At 39.5% G+C, this 18,647-nt stretch overlaps 1 protein-coding gene across 4 annotated transcripts in view; it reads right to left on the minus strand.

The window, feature by feature from the left end:
• Positions 1–17,829, minus strand: part of dclk2a (doublecortin-like kinase 2a) — a 77,931-nt gene extending 60,102 nt beyond the window's left edge. For 2 of the 4 annotated variants that reach the window (XM_088075894.1, XM_088075893.1), the window contains exons 1-2: positions 16,929–17,829; positions 9,399–9,736 (exon numbers count right to left, since the gene is read on the minus strand). In XM_088075894.1, the coding sequence (XP_087932020.1) occupies positions 9,399–9,736; positions 16,929–17,334 (744 nt within the window). In that variant the 5' untranslated portion in view covers positions 17,335–17,829. The remainder of the gene's footprint in view (positions 1–9,398; positions 9,737–16,928) is intronic. The other 2 variants (XM_042485211.2, XM_042485210.2) reach the window with 1 other exon arrangement.
• Positions 17,830–18,647: the final 818 nt, after the last annotated feature.

Genomic DNA, 18,647 nt, shown 5'->3' on the forward strand with positions numbered 1-18,647 from the left:
AGTAAATGCAATCTTAAAATGTATCTTTATGCAGACTGTTAGACCTGACAGCCGTGAACTCAATCTACCAAAAGTTTGTACAGGAGTCTATATGATGACATACACTAAATGACAGTGTATGAAGCACAAGTTGGATCAAGTTATGGTTTTGCAAGTCACAAGTCTTTGCTCTCAAGTCCAAGTCCTAAACTTTGAGTTTAGAGTTCTTAACAAGTCATAATGCGCCCTTCACAAAATGTAATATCACTTTAAAAACAACAATAATAATATAATTTATTCATACATTCATTCATTGTCGGTAACTGCTTGTCCTCACAGGGGTCACGGGGGGCTGGAGCCAATCCCAGCTGGCACTGAGCAGAGGCAGGGTACACCCTGGACAGGTCGCCAGACTATCGCAGGGCTGAATAATACAATTTAATGTACATGTAATACATTAAAAATCATAAATGTTGTATAAAACTTCTACTTCTATGTAAGTTTGTTCGAAATCGTTGCATCTTTTTTAGGATTTTTTTTTTTTTTTTTGCGCTGTGGCGAGGACATAACCTCTGTACATTGGGGCGCCCGTTCTGCCAACTGAGCTACTGGGCATGCACCAAGTCACATGACGTGAGTTCAAACCTCTGGTATAAAGTGTAAAGCACCAACAAAGGATCAGAATACCTCTAAGATCTTTGATAACTACCTGAGTTTATAAGTTGAAGTAATCAACATCTTTCATTTACAAAAAAAGGAATAAAAAGTAAAATGAAAGAAACTAATGTTTGACTTCCAAGGCTGGGTATGTATTTATAATTACAGTTTATGGATGGTTATTATGTTCGTGAATTAATACTTTTCATTTTTCCATTGACTCAGACATCAGATCTGCGACATCGATCACAAATGTTTTACCACCAGTACCACACTCTGGCTGACACTTTTTATGTGTCTGGGTCACAGGGGGGCGGAAAGCTACATTGGGTAAAGGCAGGGAAAAACTCTGGACTGGATCCAGTTTTCCAAAATTACAGTGGGGTGACAGAAAGGTCACTGAATGGTCAATGATGTGTTCTCCATCATATGTTTGTTGACTTTCTCTTTATGGATCAGACATTAGATTGAATTTGACTAAGACAGCTGGAGGTGTGTATGGACCTAATACTGGGTCATATTGCACTCTGTCTGTCTCTGACTACCAAATTCTTAATGCATCCAAAATGACATTTCCAAAACTTGCACAGACCATGTAACTGAAAGGCCAATGTAAAATAGATTTGGTAATGTAATTATGGCCAACAGAAGTCATTGTCAGCTGCTCTGCACAGCAGGATAACTCCTCTGGGTGGTGAGAAGGAGGGAAAAGAAAGGAAGAGGTAGATAGGTGTCCGGTCATTATTGTTACTTTCCGAAACAGACAATCTAACCTTTAAACCCACCTTAATCCATGATTGGCCAGCTGTGCAGAGGTAAGATGAACTTACTCCTCTTTGTCATTACCTCTACAGTTCCCTTGATTCATTTTTAAATGATTTCTACATTAAAAAAAGACAACTTAGCAAGTACTGGACCGCTAACTGTTCCCCAAATTAATGAATGCATTGATTAGACAATAAAAAATAGAGAAATCTTATTTTCCGCCTGCCCAGTCAGCTTTGAGATGTAAAATAGGGGTTTTTTTCTCAAAAGCAGCAGCTGATTCTGCTGGCCCTGATAACCAAGATCTACAATTAACATTCAGTCTGAAGAGCATCTCTGAATCCAGCAGGGAGAGTGGACAGAGATGTATTGTGCAAGCACACTTACTCACACGTGCAAGTCCCTGAACACACACACACAAACATACACACACCTGACAGCTGCACTTTAACCCTCCCTCCCAGCTTATAGGTCTAATTATCCGGTGGTGGCCAGGGCCCCAGTGGGGGGCCTCTCAGTGTGTGACACTGTGTGTGCAAGATGCTGTGTGTGTGTGTGTGTGTGTGTGTGTGTGTGTGTGTGTGTTCATCAGTGGGAGGGGCTGCAACGCCTGTAGACCGGGTGGCTGGGACCTGTGATTTGATTTTGGAGGAGCAGATGGCAGGCTGCTGCTGGAAGGCATGTGTAGTGTGTTTGTGTGTGTGTGTGTGTGTGTGTGTGTGTGTGTGTGTGTGTGTGTGTGTGTGTGTGTGTGTGTGTGTGCGCGCTTCTGAGTGTATGAGTGACTGGGTAAAAACTTACTTTTCTTTTAGGAGAGAAATGTAAAGCTTGTTACAGCATCTGTGGGGCATTGCTCGGGCATGAATGTTAACATTTGATGCATTTCTTTTAAGGAACTGCTGATATCTTTGGTAATATACACCCAAAACAAAGCAGCAGAACACAAATCACAGATGAACACTACTTTTAAACAGAGAAGTCAAGTCAATTATATTTAAAAAGCCCATTATCACAATTCATTGCATAGTATTTCAAGCAGATGATTTGTAAACATTTATGGATACATATGATATTACTTTCACTGAGGGTTAAGATAGTTGGGTGGAGACACAAGACTATGTTTGAATATTTTTGTTAGCTTAAACATATTGTGTAGATTTGTTTTTTATTTGGGGATGCTGGGATTTATAAACCTGACTTTTAATGTAAAGCATTCCTGACATATGTAATTGCCCATAACCTCTCTGCTGTAATAGCCCCTGTCAACAATTTATCAATTGAATGATATAAATAAGGTGGACAAACCAATGGAAACACCTTTTAGTATAACTTAATATAGTTCAACAGCACCACAAACTACAGCCAACAAATTTATCTGAATTAGCATCACTTAACAATATAACCTTCACAAAAGGTTTATTGAAGGGCTGTTGCATTAAACTGCATTAGTTTTAGCTAAGTGTACCAAATTAACTGGCGATCGAATGTACAAAACTTTTAAATATTGAGATTTGCGGAGGGATCAATTATCAAAGCTATAGATAAATGGCATGTGACATCTCTCAAAAATGTGCAAATAAAAGGCAGATGATTGTAATTTATACCACACACTATCCACAGTATGACCTGCTAACAGTTTAGCTTATCTGGTCAAAATAATGCAGTTTCTGTCTCCATTAACCCTTCCACACTTAATAGATGGTATTTTTTTCCACTTTTGACGAAGTCTCTCTTTTGCCTCCAGTCTAGCGTACTCTGTGCTCATTATACTCTAGGTTTGCTGAAATGGCAATCGATTGTGTGGTCTGACTTGGTAGTTTGAGGGCAAACAAGCTTCCCAAAATGTTTGTGCTTTTTTAATAGGAACTGACATTAGGAAATGCCCTCCCTCACAAAGTTGTTGTTCATTAATTTACACAAACACTGCTCCATTCAGTGTTAAAGTGGACATGCATTTGTGGGTAAAGGTGCATGCCGTTGCTGTCCAGTAAATTCTGTGTAACTTGGTAGAAAACACTCCTAATTGCCAAGCTAAATAAACAATTTAAATGTGTGAATTACATGGATTGGGAGACATGGGAAATAAATAACATTTTCTTCTGTATTGTTCTCATCATAATGAGTTATGAATATGTATATTTAATAAACTGTATGTTTAAAAAAATAATTTTGGTGTGTATAAGTTGGCTAACCTTGTTTCCAAAGCAAAAAAAGCATCAAGATAATTTATTTGATTGTTTTTATCTGTAATTTATGTTGCTACTCTAGTTTCTAGCCTCTCCTTTTTAAAATAATGTCTTGTAAGCCTGTTTGGACTGGTCATATTATTTATGCACAATCAAATCAATCAATAAAAATAAATACCCACCGGACATTCAGAAAAATACTTTGTTACAGAGCTGAAAACAGAATCATGATTTTCACAGAAAATTGACGATGTGTGAAACGTCCTTTAGCCATCACCACCCAGGATGTGAAAAGAGGCTTATCAGGGTAGAGAGACTCCCAACAAGTCAAGCTGTCAGATTATTGAGACATGTTTGGTCTGGGAGAGTTTTACCTCCTCTTCAAACAGAGGGGGGCAGAGGACAGGGAAAAAAGTCACAAGATTAAAGCTAATGCGTTTCCATTTAAGTCTCTAAGTCGGCAGTATTTTTAAATAAAGATTATGTTGTCAGATATAAATTTATTTTGCAGTGCGAAGTTGAAAACATCAGCCCTTGTTTAAGAAAGCCCAGACTAACTATTACATTCAAACTGAACTGATTACAATGGACAGGATGTTGTCAGGTGTCCAGCTCTGGTCTCAGGATCAGGTTACAGGCTTAATGGGTTAAACCTCTGAATTAGACTCTTAATTCAATTTTGAGACACTACTGTTGAAGCCAAGAGAGTAAGACAGGGCTAAAGCAAGCAGTCTTTTTAAAATAGTGAATCAGACATTATGGCAAGAACACACTCGCTGTCTTTCCAATGACTAGCTGCTGGCATGAGGTTGTTACTCCAAACTAACATAGCAATGGTAAGAATGAGTGTAACTTTCAAGCAAGAGGCAGTTAAAATAATTGTGAATTGTGAGTTTAATAAAATAATTTTACATTTTGAATATCCTGATTTGTTGCTTTTAAGAAGGCCTGTTCTGGATTTACTCAAACCTGATTCAGGTTAAATGGCAGGGCTGCTGACAAACCAGAACATGATTTGATTTTTTTAAACACAGTCTAACCAAATTACACTGGCATCTTCTATAAAGACACAGCTTAAGCACATTACATAGCTGGAAAAAATGTCAATACAAGTGAAGATAAATATTTCAATATGATCCATTTAAAACAATGCATTTCTAGTCTGACTATGACCTTCTGAATATACAGAATCAACTGGAGTGCTTGATAAATGCTTGTTCTGACATGTTATATGAGGGGCGAAACGTCAGTGAGAAGTGGTCCCCAGCTGAAGACCCTGCAGCTCAACCTGTTCCTTGGTATGCGGTCAGGTTTAGGCCTGGCTCAGGGAAGCGGACGCCCCTGCCATGCACAAGTCCTCCTTTGGCACCGTTGGAGGTGCGCCAGGCTCAAGGCCAAGCAGATATACCATCACCCTGTATGTAATAATGAGTTTACAATGAGGCACCACATAAGGATAGCTAAATCTAATGTGTACTTGACTCACTAATTTAAAGTAGCTATATGCCACATTCACACTGTATCTATGAATAAAAGTCTAAAGTCTGGAGGTACAGTAGGTGAGCCATCAGGTTGTAGCAAACAGTGCTACCTCAATTAACAGTGCTAACAACAGCAGCAGTGCCACAGAGCTAACAATGTTAACCTGGGGAGAACTGGTGGGAGGGCGCTAGGGCTGTACCCGACTCAAAATTATGCCAGACGAATTGGATTTGGCAGTTCAATATGAATATTCAGCTATTTGTTTTATTTTCCATATAAGGTTTTAAAGTTTGTATAGGGCTCAGTGGGACATTCAGTGTGAAAACGACATTCACATTGTATAGTAAACAAACTAACGGAGCTAAAAACAGCTCGCAAATGTGCAATGTAAATTTTGTTGCCAAAACTACATATTAAACAAAAGCCAGAGACTGCAGCTTATCAGATTGCTGTGAGCTGCAGTCTCACCATTTCTAAGCAGAAGAGCAGTGTCTCACTCCCTCCGTGCCAAGTAACTCCTCTGTGCTGCAGCTGCTTCAATCAAAGAGTAGCGTGAAAGTCAAGAGTACTCGCTCCACAGCACAATGTGGAGAGCAAAACACCCCTGCTGCACAACAAACTGACTTGCGAACAAAAAAAAAAAAAAAAAAATTGCTCAACTTGAAAAAGTTGAGCAGGAGGGGTCTCCGACTGATGATTCAAATCTCTGGCCTTAAAGGGGCACTATGGTTCCAGGACGATGCTGTGAGTTAGGATAGCATTATCAGCAGTAACTGCACGATGAGCGCAGTGCAGAGCAGTGGCAAAAAGCTAGTCAGAGGGCTACAAACACACAGACTCACATGCACTAACATGTGCTTGTTGATGGACCAAAAGACCAAAAGACCTTTTCTGCAAGGACTTGAACATTCGGTGACACAGAAACTCTAGACTCTTTTAGCATTCATCTGATACTGGAGAACCTAACAGTGATGGATGGGTGGATTTCTGCTCCAGCAGAGGAAGGAATCATCTATCAAAGGAAGCTTAAAAAAGACAGCTGTAACTAATGGCAGATGTGTTTATCATTAAAACCTCTGTGGTGGATATCTAAGGAAGCTAAATGACATAGTTGTCAGCCCGACAGATGTAATGTGTCATCTGTAATGTGTAATCCTTAAAGACTGTATAGCACATGTCATAAATCACGACTAAAATGACTGACTTATGATTTAAAATAGAAAAAGCAACAAAAGAAATCAGTTATTAAATTCATTTGTACCATAGATGGTGGTTGAATTGACAGTCATCTATCTTCAGTCCAATAACAGAACGTTAGGTTTGCCTGATGTGCAGTTTGGGTTTGAGTTGAATTTCTGATGCATTTACAATTGTACTGTGGACAAAGTTACAACAGTGAGTGGTGATGATAAGGCCGGCCTGTCAGAATAACTGTTTTTGTTGGACAACATATTGTCCCGAATAATAATTGCGACAGATGATATTGTTGTTATTTTAAGACTAATATAATGATAATAGTATAATAATGCAAGTACACCCATTTAAAGAGCAATGAACTTTTAATTCTACTAGAGAGGACGGCAAAAGTTGTCTCGGCAAAGTTTTTTTGTTTTCGTTCGGCTCACACACTGTGAGAAAATGCTTAGGCATGCTGTGCAAGCCTTTTTATGATCAGGAAAACCCTGTTATTTAACCCGGCATCATGTTGGCTAAAATCTAGCTGACATTATAATGTAAACAGACATGCATGCAAACACAAGGACAATATTGTACAATATATAGACATGACCTCAATTATTTTTGCTCATCTCGACAATTCAATAATGTAATTATCATGACTGATGATCAATATAATGATTTCTACTGTATTTTATTTGAAGAGTGTGGCTTGAATAATGGGACCTTTAGCTTTTAGCAATGTTGTAGGCAAAACTCCACTGAAGGACACTGTGTCATAACAGATCTGTATCTCTCAGTTTTGGCTTAACTGCCAAAAAAAAAATAAAACTCCCAAAGACTTCACAACCTTCAACAAACTGCCACAGTCTGGCAGACTGTAGCTGCCTGGCTGGAAAAAAAATCTCAACAAGGAGGTTGAAGAAGGGGTGCTCCTTCTTAATCCATCAAATAATATGCCGGCTTTTTCTCATTTCAAAGGATTGGTCAAACTGTCGTCTCTCAACACACGGTGAACTCAAACGCTTATAAGACACTGTGGACATCATAAGTAATGTAAGCACCAACGTTACTGTACTTAAATGTTCCCCCTAAAGTCCAATGCAACATTCCTCGTAGCAATACAGGGCATGAGATGCCTGGAAAGAACAGATGGCCTGCATGGCTGATCTACTTGGAATTTACCAAGAGATGGAAATAGAGACACATCAAGGGTTTAATGTGACAGATACGGGACTGAATTAATCACCGAGGAGAATCTTACAAGAAGCATTAATGTGTGCAGTTTTGGATGGTGCATTTATTTGGAGGTAATTTATTTTAGGACTATGTTTTCGAGCATATCAATTCCTTACAATGTTTACTATCTTAGGTGTGTGAAGCCATGTCTTCCACATAACTCTGTTTACTATAAACAATGATGAAAACTAAGTATACGATGTAAATACACACAATAGAAGAAAAACAGATATGTTTACGTTAAAGGGCAACACATTCAATCACACAGACCAATAAGCTGAGGCTGCACTGCTTTCTGTAACATCTGCGACTCATTAGGCCCTGTCCCAATCGAGGATGTCACAGCACGTGCGAATCAGAAAGATACATCGCATACTATTATATGATCCCAACAAGTAATTAGAAAGTGTTTTCCTGTACAGTACTGGCTTGACAGAAAGGATGCTGAGCTGGCCCTGTCAGAAGTGAGAAGGATCACTGTTGTCATGTATCATTTGTCTGGACTGACCGACGTATAAATATTCCTGTCAGCTCACAGGAAGCAAACATCAGCTGGTTTGGTTGTCAGATTTGGGATTCTCAGACAGGAGATTTTTTTGTTACAGCCACATGTCAACCCCAACTACTACTCAGGAAAATCAGTGGTTTTGAACTATTTTCACTGTGACCCTAAAGTCCGATTTTCTTTATCATAATGAAATAGGGGTATTTCCTCTCTATCTGTGGAATCGTCAATTAAAAACATAGAAAACGTAGCAGTTAAATCTTTTTGAAAATGTCTCTTAAACAGAAGTAACAAAACTGATAAATTGTTCACGCTATAAAAAGCTCTTTTTTTCTTGATTTTATGAATAAATGCAACATAATTTGAGCAATTACAGCTGTGTTTGCAGTGAGGCAGAGCAAAGACACTGCCCTCATAAAAACTATACGAGAAACCATAAACACACAAGTGCACTGGCATGCACAGCTTTAAGAAATGTCTCTGTGATGTAAAGTGTGTCACAGCCTGCTGCATCTAAAGTAAAACAAATCAGAGGTCATTTAATCGGAGACTAGATGCCTGGAATATGACAGAAATACTACCTCTTCACTTTGCGTGGCAAAAGTCTTTTTTTCATCAATTTTAACAAAGGACAGAAACAATTTTATTGTTAACTAATCTATTGTTCACTATCTTTATTTCTAGTTTATTTGACACTAACTACTTTTGTTACTTACTTTAACCCAATTTACGTATTTGGAGTTAAATAATTCTGTGAGGTGAGAGTTAAAACAATATAATTAATAATAATTTTCTAAGACTTCTCCCAGACGAGACAGTGCCATATAAATCTTTTGATTAGGGGCACCATGTGTTGGAGCTCACCACATCTCATAACACCAGGGACCCTAAATGAGAATTTCATGTGGAAATATCACTATATATGTGTCCCATATGGATAGGGTTATAGCAAAAACAGTCTCAAATGGCTTAGTATGGGTGGGTGAGGTAGGGGGGAAACTACACTGATGGATATGACAAAAGGCCTGAACTCTTAAGTGTATTCATTAGTGCCTTGTTGGAATAATCGTGGCGTGTAATTATGTATGGATGATTAAATGGGGTGTAATTACCTAGACTGCTGACACAGCTGAAGCCTATAAATCACAGCGCTTTTTGGAGATAAAACCTCTGGCTAAAAAGCTCAGCCTAAGAGTTCCATCTGGTTTTCATATGCACATTATCCAATCTCTTCTCACTGAAAACAATACAGCAGCTCCCTCCAACTGTCATGTTATATCATTTAGATATCAGCCTTGTTTCACTTGCTGTGTTGCAAACTGCTGGCTGAGTTTGCTTGTTAATTACAAGAGCTGCAATGATCATCCAGTCATTTACACTTAAATAAGCATGCATCATAACAGACTCACCTGCTTGCCCTCCAATGTGTACAGTCGCCTCACAGCTCCGGAGTCCAACTTGATTGCGTCTGTGATGTCAGTGAGCACCTGCTCGAAGGAGTGCGCCGTCTTCTTGTTGAGCAGTATCCGAACTGCCTTGCGGGGTTTGACGCCGCTGCGGATGACTGTGACTAGTTTGGGTTTGATGAAGTCTTTGGACTCACGCTGCTGCTCACTCTTCAGTGGGATGAGAGACGAGAGGGAGCGTGATGTGCCGGTCTTGCAGCCAACAGACCAGTTAGGGTTGACGTTCTTGGTGTAGTCCACACGGCGGAAGGGTTCATTTGAGGCACATACGTAACTCTCACCTGGCGAGAGAAAGAAGTTGCTAGAATTGATTTCTTACCAAACATTTCCACAGCCAAAAAGTTCTAAAAAATATTCAGAATATATACTGTATATAATGTAAAAAGAAATTCTGGACTGCTGGTGACTGAGTTAGACGAGAGTAAGTCAGAGTCACAAAACTATAATTCTTTGTCAGAAATTAACTAGAAACAATCAATGTTGGCGCATAAGGAATAATGCTGGAGAACTATTTCTTAATTTATGGGCTGTTTGGGTTGTTTGGAGTAATGCATGGATATATGAAGCAGTCAAATACTGACATTGATTATTATCACAGCAACAATCCAAGCTTTGAAGCACCGGGGTCATATTTGACGATTTGGGAGTGAGAGCATGTTGCATATGTAAGGTATGTACCTTAAAATTCTGCGTCAACCTGGCATTGGGCGACTCAGTGAAACAACAAAGAGTTAACATTCCTCAGCTGAAACAAAAAGGCACATTGAGAGGCCAGGCCAGTGTAATACTGCTCTCCCTCCCTTTCAGCTGTTGAGCTGCTGCGTTGGCCGTCCTCCAAAGAAAAGCATTTTATTTTATCTGCCAGCATTCCATTCCGACAGTTAACACGCAAATGTTTCCCCTTAAGAACAAAGTCATGTGACAAGTACAGGGGCTTGGCCGATATATGGAGACCGCAGCAAGAATGTGTGGCGATTGTTTTGAAGGCTGAGTGTTGGCCGAGAAACTCAGTGCTGTTCTGTTCCACTTTTATCAGGAGAGAGAAAGTGACGGATACTTTCTGCTCATGGTACATTCAGCACAAAAGTATTTAAGTGTCCACGAACACATGGCCGTCTCTCAGGATCAACTTTTGCCTAACAGACACCTCACATATATTATACTTTACATGATGGAAATTCTGTATGAGCAAATATCCACTGTTGTTTAGTGAAGATATTTACAGGGCTAAAGGTCACAGAATCCCTCATCAAAGCTATAAAAAAGGAGAATAGCACAAACAAACTGAGAAACTGAAAATGTGTAGCTTGTTAACATGCTGGTCATTCCTGTATTACTGCATCTCTGGGTTTTTAGTAAAATAAAATAGCTATGAGCCTGGCCTGAAAACACAAACTAGTTTACCTCAGAAATGTATGTATTTTTTTACAACTTTAAAAGGCTATTGTTTATGATGCTCTAAAGTTTTAGTATGTTTTGGTAAATACTTAGTTTACATACAGCATCAAATCCAGTCAATGAAATGTTAGTTATCTGATGTGTGTCAAGACAAACGAATCGAGCTGCAATGAAAAAAGGCCATATGAGACAGCGCGTCCCACGATACCTGGTTTTATTAAGCTTGCAATTAACCAAAGGCTAATTAAAAGGCTAGGCCACAGCTGGGGGGGACCGAGCTATGGCTGAACACTAAAACAAAATATAACTGGAGCTGTCATTCATCTCAGGGACAATGACAGAATACTGAAAGGCTCTCAGATGGTGACTGGTGACAAGTCTATTCCCTGAGGTGCAGGGATCTCAGGTGCAACATCCCTTAGTGATGTGAGGGGTGCCCCCAACCAGCCGCCGCTGGCTGCTGTCCTCATGTGGACGACAGATGAGGTCAGCCTTGACAGAGCTGTCTAACCAGTCCAGAAGCTTTAACTGCAGTGATCACACAGCTGTCCCCAGTCAGAAACCCAGGAGAGGGCAGTGGATGGGAATCATAAAACAATGTTAATATTAAGGCAATATAAAACTCCTCATCACCAAGACAATGAAGTGACCGCACGATCCAATTACATTCCCAGCATGCATGCCCTCATATTTTGCGGTCATAATATTCACCACTGTATTAAAAGGAACAGAACCAGTATGGCCAGTACGCTCTTGGTGTCCCTCGGGAGACATACCATTAGGCCACATCTTATAGAAATGATCATTTGAAATGTTTGATGGTCTTAATCTGTTGCTAAGCACCCTGTTAAAAGAAACTCTTTGCTTTAAATTAAAGAAGTTAGTGTGCGGGCTGCCCTTAATTTTTAAGTAAACTGAATTTTGAGAGGACAAGTTGAATCAGTACAACTTACCTGAACTTACCTCCTCAAATCTGGCCCACTTAATATTTTAAGTAAGCCAGGACACTAACATTTTTAAGTCAAATCAAATAGTTTCTTTTTACAGCACAAAGTTTCTATGAAAAATGGCAGATTTGTTCTACTATCAAACAAACCTCTTCATACGAGTGTTTAGTGATCACAGAGTACTATTAAATGTACAGAACAAGTACTACCAAGACACAGAGAACCATCAATCCATCAAGCATACATTCATGATGCAGCTCAGCATTAGCCGGGAGCCATATCCCATAAGCTCATTCATAAATCATACTGATATTTGAAGATAATTGAAATCAAAATGATTTAAAAGTGAAATTCTACAGGCAACATGAACAAATCTAGGTAATTCATAAGATTAAAAACAATTAGATTAAAACAGTAAATTACATGAAGACAGTAAAAACCTTTTTTTCTTATATTTTGGGTATTTCATTATAGAGCTTAGTTTCAGCCCAAAGAGTTCGCTTTGCAAGCTATCCTTCCCCAGGTCATCTGCTTTGGGTGATGCAGTATTAATGAGAAGAGTCAAACACATTAAGCTTGCAGGTGTTGGTGGCTGAGTGGATAAAGCAAATGGCCCATGTGTGAAGTCAGTGTCCCTGCTGCTGTGGCCTCAGGTTCAACTCCTGCTTAAGGCCCTTTATTGCATATTGTCCCCACATCTCTCTCCCCCTTTCACACTATTGATATGTCCTCTCTAAAAAAGGATAAAATGCCAAAAAATAATCTTAAAAAAAAAACACAGAAGAAGTTGGATCCAAACTAGTATAATGATGGGCAGAGGGATTATTGTCAAAAGGATGGAAAACTGGGGGGCTACCTTCAGTCCAAGAATGAGCTGCAGAGATGGCAAGACAAAAGATGTTCTTTACAAAATCTTGTAAGATTCAACTAAAACACAAGAAACTTGTGCTCCACTGTGCTTTGCATTAGAAAATGGGACAAATACTTTATCTTTTTTGGAGGGCTACTGACATATGCCACACTTTGTAGGGAGTCGCATGTTTTTGTGTTTAGTGTCCGAGTGTATGCATTGGCAAAAATTATGTTTTTGTTTTGTTCCTCCTTGTTTTGTGTTGTTTCATTTGTTTAATTTTGTCTTGTTTTAATTATGTGTCCACTATATATGATGGAGTGTATTTACATTTGCAGCCAAATCCAATCGTGTACAATATATGTGATGATAATGAGATGTTTAGTTTAGGGTGGAGAGGTTTATATGTATACTTTGTAATATATTTTGTGATGCATATTATTTTGTACTCAGTTTAAGATAACAAAACTGTAGAACAGAAAATTGTGAGCTAGCCCTTGAGGCTCTATGACAATAATACTGATACAGGAGCAAAACCTACTGCAACTCAGCGTCTGGCTATTAGTGGCAGCACTGTGCACGATGCTAGTGTAGAGCAGCAGTGTGGTCAGTTAGCGAGTAAAACATTATAGATCTCAAATGGGTTATTTCATTTTAAAAGAAACACTCTTTCACTTTTTCTCTAACTAACGAATAAGTTTACCCTTTTAAGAATGACTTCATGAATTTAACAAAGCTATAGATTAATTCTCTAATGTTCAGCTTATATAAAATCCACTTAAACCTTAATTTCAACAGTTGGTGCTTATAAATCCCTTGGCTTGCACATTCACTATTGTACCAACAAGAATCCCTAAGTCAGCTTGTTATAAACTACAAAGCTCTCTCTAAACCCAGTTCAGTATCTGCTACCTCTGTGTGCTTTTCCACTAGCACAGCAGGTCAATATGATTCTTCCACGGGCCCTGGCAGATATCAGCCTGTTTTACAGTTTATCAGTGCTTAAAGTCGTATTGAGGATGTGTTAAGTTATTGCTGATGCAGACCCAACTTTATATTAAGAACTTCCCACTGTCGAACCAAACTGGGATGCTTTTATTGTGAAGAAGTCACAGGAAATACCATGTCTTTGTCTCCAAGTTAGCAGAGCTTCATTAACTGTGCTATTATTCAGTAAAAAATACATATAATTGATGGCATATGGACTTATTCAGTTCAACACCACTATCATGCCAGCCTTGCTCACAGCGTGCCTCAGTCGGAAAAACCCGACTGACGAGTTGACCATTTGGCTCAGTAATCCCATCCAGCCATAAGGGGCACACATGTGAGTGGTGCTTATTGGGTTTCCACACAAAAGAGCCCCAGCAGGACTCAATCAATGGAGGCAGACTGCTGAGCTGTGCAGTAATGTTCCCTCTCTCTGTCCATTAGATGGGTGAGTAAACAAGGACAAGACACTGGAGCTCGGCCCACCTGCAGAGCATCTCACTTCTGAGTTTACCAAAATCACAAAATCACTTTCCCACATACCCCTTATGTTATCAAAGCATGCAGATATTGGCTGGTTTGCTTAAGTTTTTAGAAATCAACATTTGAGACTTCTGCCACTACCATTATACAATTGGATAGCATGGAATTTCAAATTAGGTGCTGAGTTTATTTAGAAAAAATAATATATAGGATGGGACTTTGTAATCCACAACAGCAGCATTTTGTAATGGCGATCGGAAATGGCAAAAACTGTCCATGTTGAGGTCAGTGAATTATCCAAAGCAACTGGGACACCGTCTGTGAAAAAAGAAAGTCTTCCTGATCATTTCAACAAAAATTCTACAAACTTCTTCTGTAAACACCCCTACTGAGGTTCCCCAGGAGAACCATAAAGTTTAATTCTGTGCTCATGTCATATGGGATTGTTGGTAGTAGGTCAAATTTTTATGACTTGCATTAGTTCAAGTAATCAGACACCTGAAGATGGATGATTTAGTGCAGAGTTGGTAGTGTGAAGGTTAATATTGTGCAATGACAAAATAACAATACATACATTAAATTTGGTTTCACCTTGGCTAATGAACTAGCTAAGGTGACACATCTGTGTTTGTTTTGTTTAAAAATATATTGAATCTTTTGGTAAAGTCAGAGTTTCCCACTTTTGATGTGAATGCCATTTAAATGTCGAAAATTGGCGTCCCCTGCAAACACCTCAAAATTTATAATAAAAAAAAAATCTACATTGCCAGACAGATAAAATTGATCTTTTTGCAATTGGACCCATTAAAGAAGCTCTGTGGAGTATTCAGAGTGTATGAGTTTTCTGGAAATGATTCTTAACACAGATGTAGTGGCTAGCTATGGCTAGCTAGCTATGGTGCTAACTTCATTAACAGGATTAAAAAACAGCAAAAGTGCTGACAGAACCAACAATGTTAACCACGGGAGAACTGGAGGCTGGCCGTTACACTTCCGCAACGACACCGTCCGCCTAATATCAGCTGTAACTGCCATGTGAGCGCAGTGCAGAGTGCCGACAACAGCAAGCCAGCGGGAAATACACAGGCACTAACAATCACGCGTTGCTGAAGAAACTTGGATTACAGGACACACATACTGTAGGTAGCATGATTTAATTCACTGCTCAAGAGGCCATTACTCCAATATATCTTTTCCTGACAAATAGCTGCTTTAAAATGCTCTTAATGTCATAAAGGCCTAGCTCCTTTAAAAACAAAGAATTTGCGGACAAAATAAGTTGGTGAATTCTTAGTAGTACTCAACTAGTAATGTATATCCAGGATCCTTATTTAGCAACAATGTCCTGTACATGTAGGCTAAGTGCAGCAGCAGAATGATCCAATCCACTGCACCAAAACAACTTTTTTTTTTTTTGCATTTCCAGACTAGTGATGCTACAAAATTCAGATCAGGCACTGGCCTAAATCTTCCCCCATCACTCAGGGGATGGGACACAGGAAATGAGTGTAGCACAGAGTCTAAAGTTTTAGGCGGATGTGAGATGAAAATAGACCAGTATATGAGAATAATGACTGCAGTGAGAGGTCAGCGAATCCTGAGCGCGTGTGTTGGAGCTGTAACATCTCGTGTTAAAAGAGGATCATAGGCGGGTCACAGTCCAGACACACATAAGGGCTGAACATGAAGATTAACTTATTACTGAGAGGTCACTGTCCCTGCAGGGTGAATAACAGTGCAGGGAAAGTGAAAGGGTAAGTGAAGGCTTAGCACCATTTGTGTATGCAATGTGCAACAGCCTGTGATACAGTATTTTCACACTTTTTATGAAATAGCATTGTTAACTTGTACGCTGTTGCACTTATGCTTAGGAACCCTGTAGGTTATCTAGCTCCTTACTAAAATGATCACACATCTGTTACTGCAGGAAACATTTACAAGAGGCTATTGGATGCAAAACTCAAATTTTAGTTTTTACATGATAACTTCAATATATTAGTTTCCAATTTTGATTAAATTCTCACGACTACAACCTATTATTTTACTCCTATACTGCAAACACTGAACATGTAATAATACTGGATGGGGGAGGGAAACTTCCATCTTTCAAGCCCCAAGGGTGAGATCAATTTAAAAGACTTTTAACAGCCAATGGACCCTACAGCAACATACACATTCATCACACATGCAGCCAACGCAGGATTGCACTTAACAATGCACTTTCACCCAAACAAACTCAGCTCACAAACACATACTAAAGAGGGGAGAGAGGGCAGCTGAGATCAATGGCCAGCGATGCACATTAGCAGCAGCCTGTGCTGAACTTAAGCTGCACTAAGGAGGGGTCTGCCTGTCTGCATGCAGGACACTGGGTCAAACATGTCAGAGCCGTTATGTCAATGGTGCAAGGGAAGCTCTGCATTGTATCCATTATACTGCACTGTCCTCCGGAGATAAATTGACTAAAGTACTGTAGATCTCTGCACAAAGGATCACTGTTATCAGAGCAACCTTTTGTTGGCAGAGAAACTTTCCTGACTGGCAACACAGTTACTAAAGCCAATAGGTGCCAGCTTTTAAAATGTGAATATGTTCTCGGTGACCTTTAAACTTCGGGCATAACTTGCCTGAGGTTAGTGTTGTGCTGGCCTATTAGCCAATACTCCAGGCAGAACCCAGCTTTTATAAAAATCAATTGCTTGTCTGAATCAATGCACTTTATCTCTCATTAATATCATCAAATAGCCTATTGAGGACCTTTGTGGTCACATGTAGTGGTTGTTGTATCCATGATGGCCCCCTTACCCTCTATTAACTCATCCAGACTAGTGATCCTCCTGCCTCCATCCAACGCATATAACATCCGGACTCCTTGAGGAAGGTTGACATTGTCAGAAAGGGACCTCGTGAGCTCCATGAGCAGAGCATCCAGAGACCTGAACCGGTCGTTGGACACAGCATACACCAAACCTTTGAAATATCTGTCTCCATTGCGATAAAAGCGCACTTTTCTGGCTTTTTTCTCAGACGTGAGTGACTGGAGAGTGCGTGTGCGGTAGAAACTACAGTGCGCACTGTGCGCCGGGCTGGGGACCAGACCGTTTCCTCTGGAGCCTGACTGGGACCCGGAGCCCGAATTGGTTCTCGGTGTCCGGTGCGGCTTCTCTCGTTCCTCAAAGTGTTCAAATTCAATACTTCTGCTAAGCGACATGTTTTCTTGCTCTTTTGCTCCCTGTTTTAAACGATATCCCAAACAGAAAAACACAACTTTTTATCCAGAGTGCTGAAAAATAGGAGGAAAGAGGACACACGTGTGCGTCTCCAGTCACTTCAGTCCACTGTGTGTGACTTCTTGCTGCACCGGTTGCTTGCGACAAGTCCAAACACTAAAACACAGCTCCCAAAATGAGAAACAAGTCAAGAAATAATCTTGAAGTCCACAGAAAATGAATCCAGCCCCGACTAATCCGATGAATTGATTTGTCTACCTACAACAACCCAGCAGGAGCAATAATCCAAACGCCAGCTCGGGATTATCCGGTTGAAAATGTGTCGAATAGAGAGCAGCTGTGTTTGACAGACATTGCAGTGAACCTGCCGGCTGGCTTTCAAACAACGGAGCAATTTCCCCAAACTTCGGCGCAGCGCACCAAACACCGCAAGCCGCCTCCTTCTCCACCTCACATCCTCCCTGTGACTGGTCGGCCGCTCAAGCTGTCAAATCAGCGGATAATGAGAGAGGGAGACGCCTGCCCGCCTCAGGGTCCTAAAGCTCTCTATTGTTCTGCTAATTAATATTCACGACCTGGAAACAATGAAGTTTACACTCATCCTCGATGACCCAAAATGTGTTCCAACTGTTAAATACCAGAGAAAGTTTGAAGTTTAAAGTCCTTAAACACAGAGGCTGAGAATAGCACCGGTAAACCGAGCTACTAATTTTGAAAAAAAAAAAAAATGCTTTTGTCCAAATATTATATATTAACATTTGTTTTTAGATATCTGCATATTATGTATAATTTTTATATAGGGTATTAATATATATTGATTGAGCAATGGAACCACAATCAAAAGATAGCAAAAGCAAAGATAGACAGTCAAAACTTGGACATAGACCTGGCAAAAAGTTGTAGCCTATGACATATTTAATCAGTAAGGCTGACTAGTAGCCACTGTTTTCACTAGTGGAAAATACATTACATACAAGCCCCATATATATATATATATATATATATATATATATATATATATATATATATATATATATATATATATATATATATATATATATATATATTCATTTTAAAAAAATTCCTTCAACTTTGTGTCATACAGGTGTTATACAGTATATGTCTATGTTGTTTTTCCTATTGTGCTATTCCCTAAAGAAATCAAGGAAAATCGATCAAATCAAAAGACAAGTTAAAATTCACTACCTACGAAGGTAACTTTTTCTGGCGGCAATAGTGAAAGTAAGTCACTCTCAATATTTGCTGTGTTATGGTTTCAGACAGATGAAGACAG

Source organism: Plectropomus leopardus, chromosome 3 (genome assembly GCF_026936395.1).
Source record: "Plectropomus leopardus strain MGB_pleo_1.0 chromosome 3, ASM2693639v1, whole genome shotgun sequence".
Classification (NCBI taxonomy): Eukaryota; Metazoa; Chordata; class Actinopteri; order Perciformes; family Serranidae; genus Plectropomus; species Plectropomus leopardus.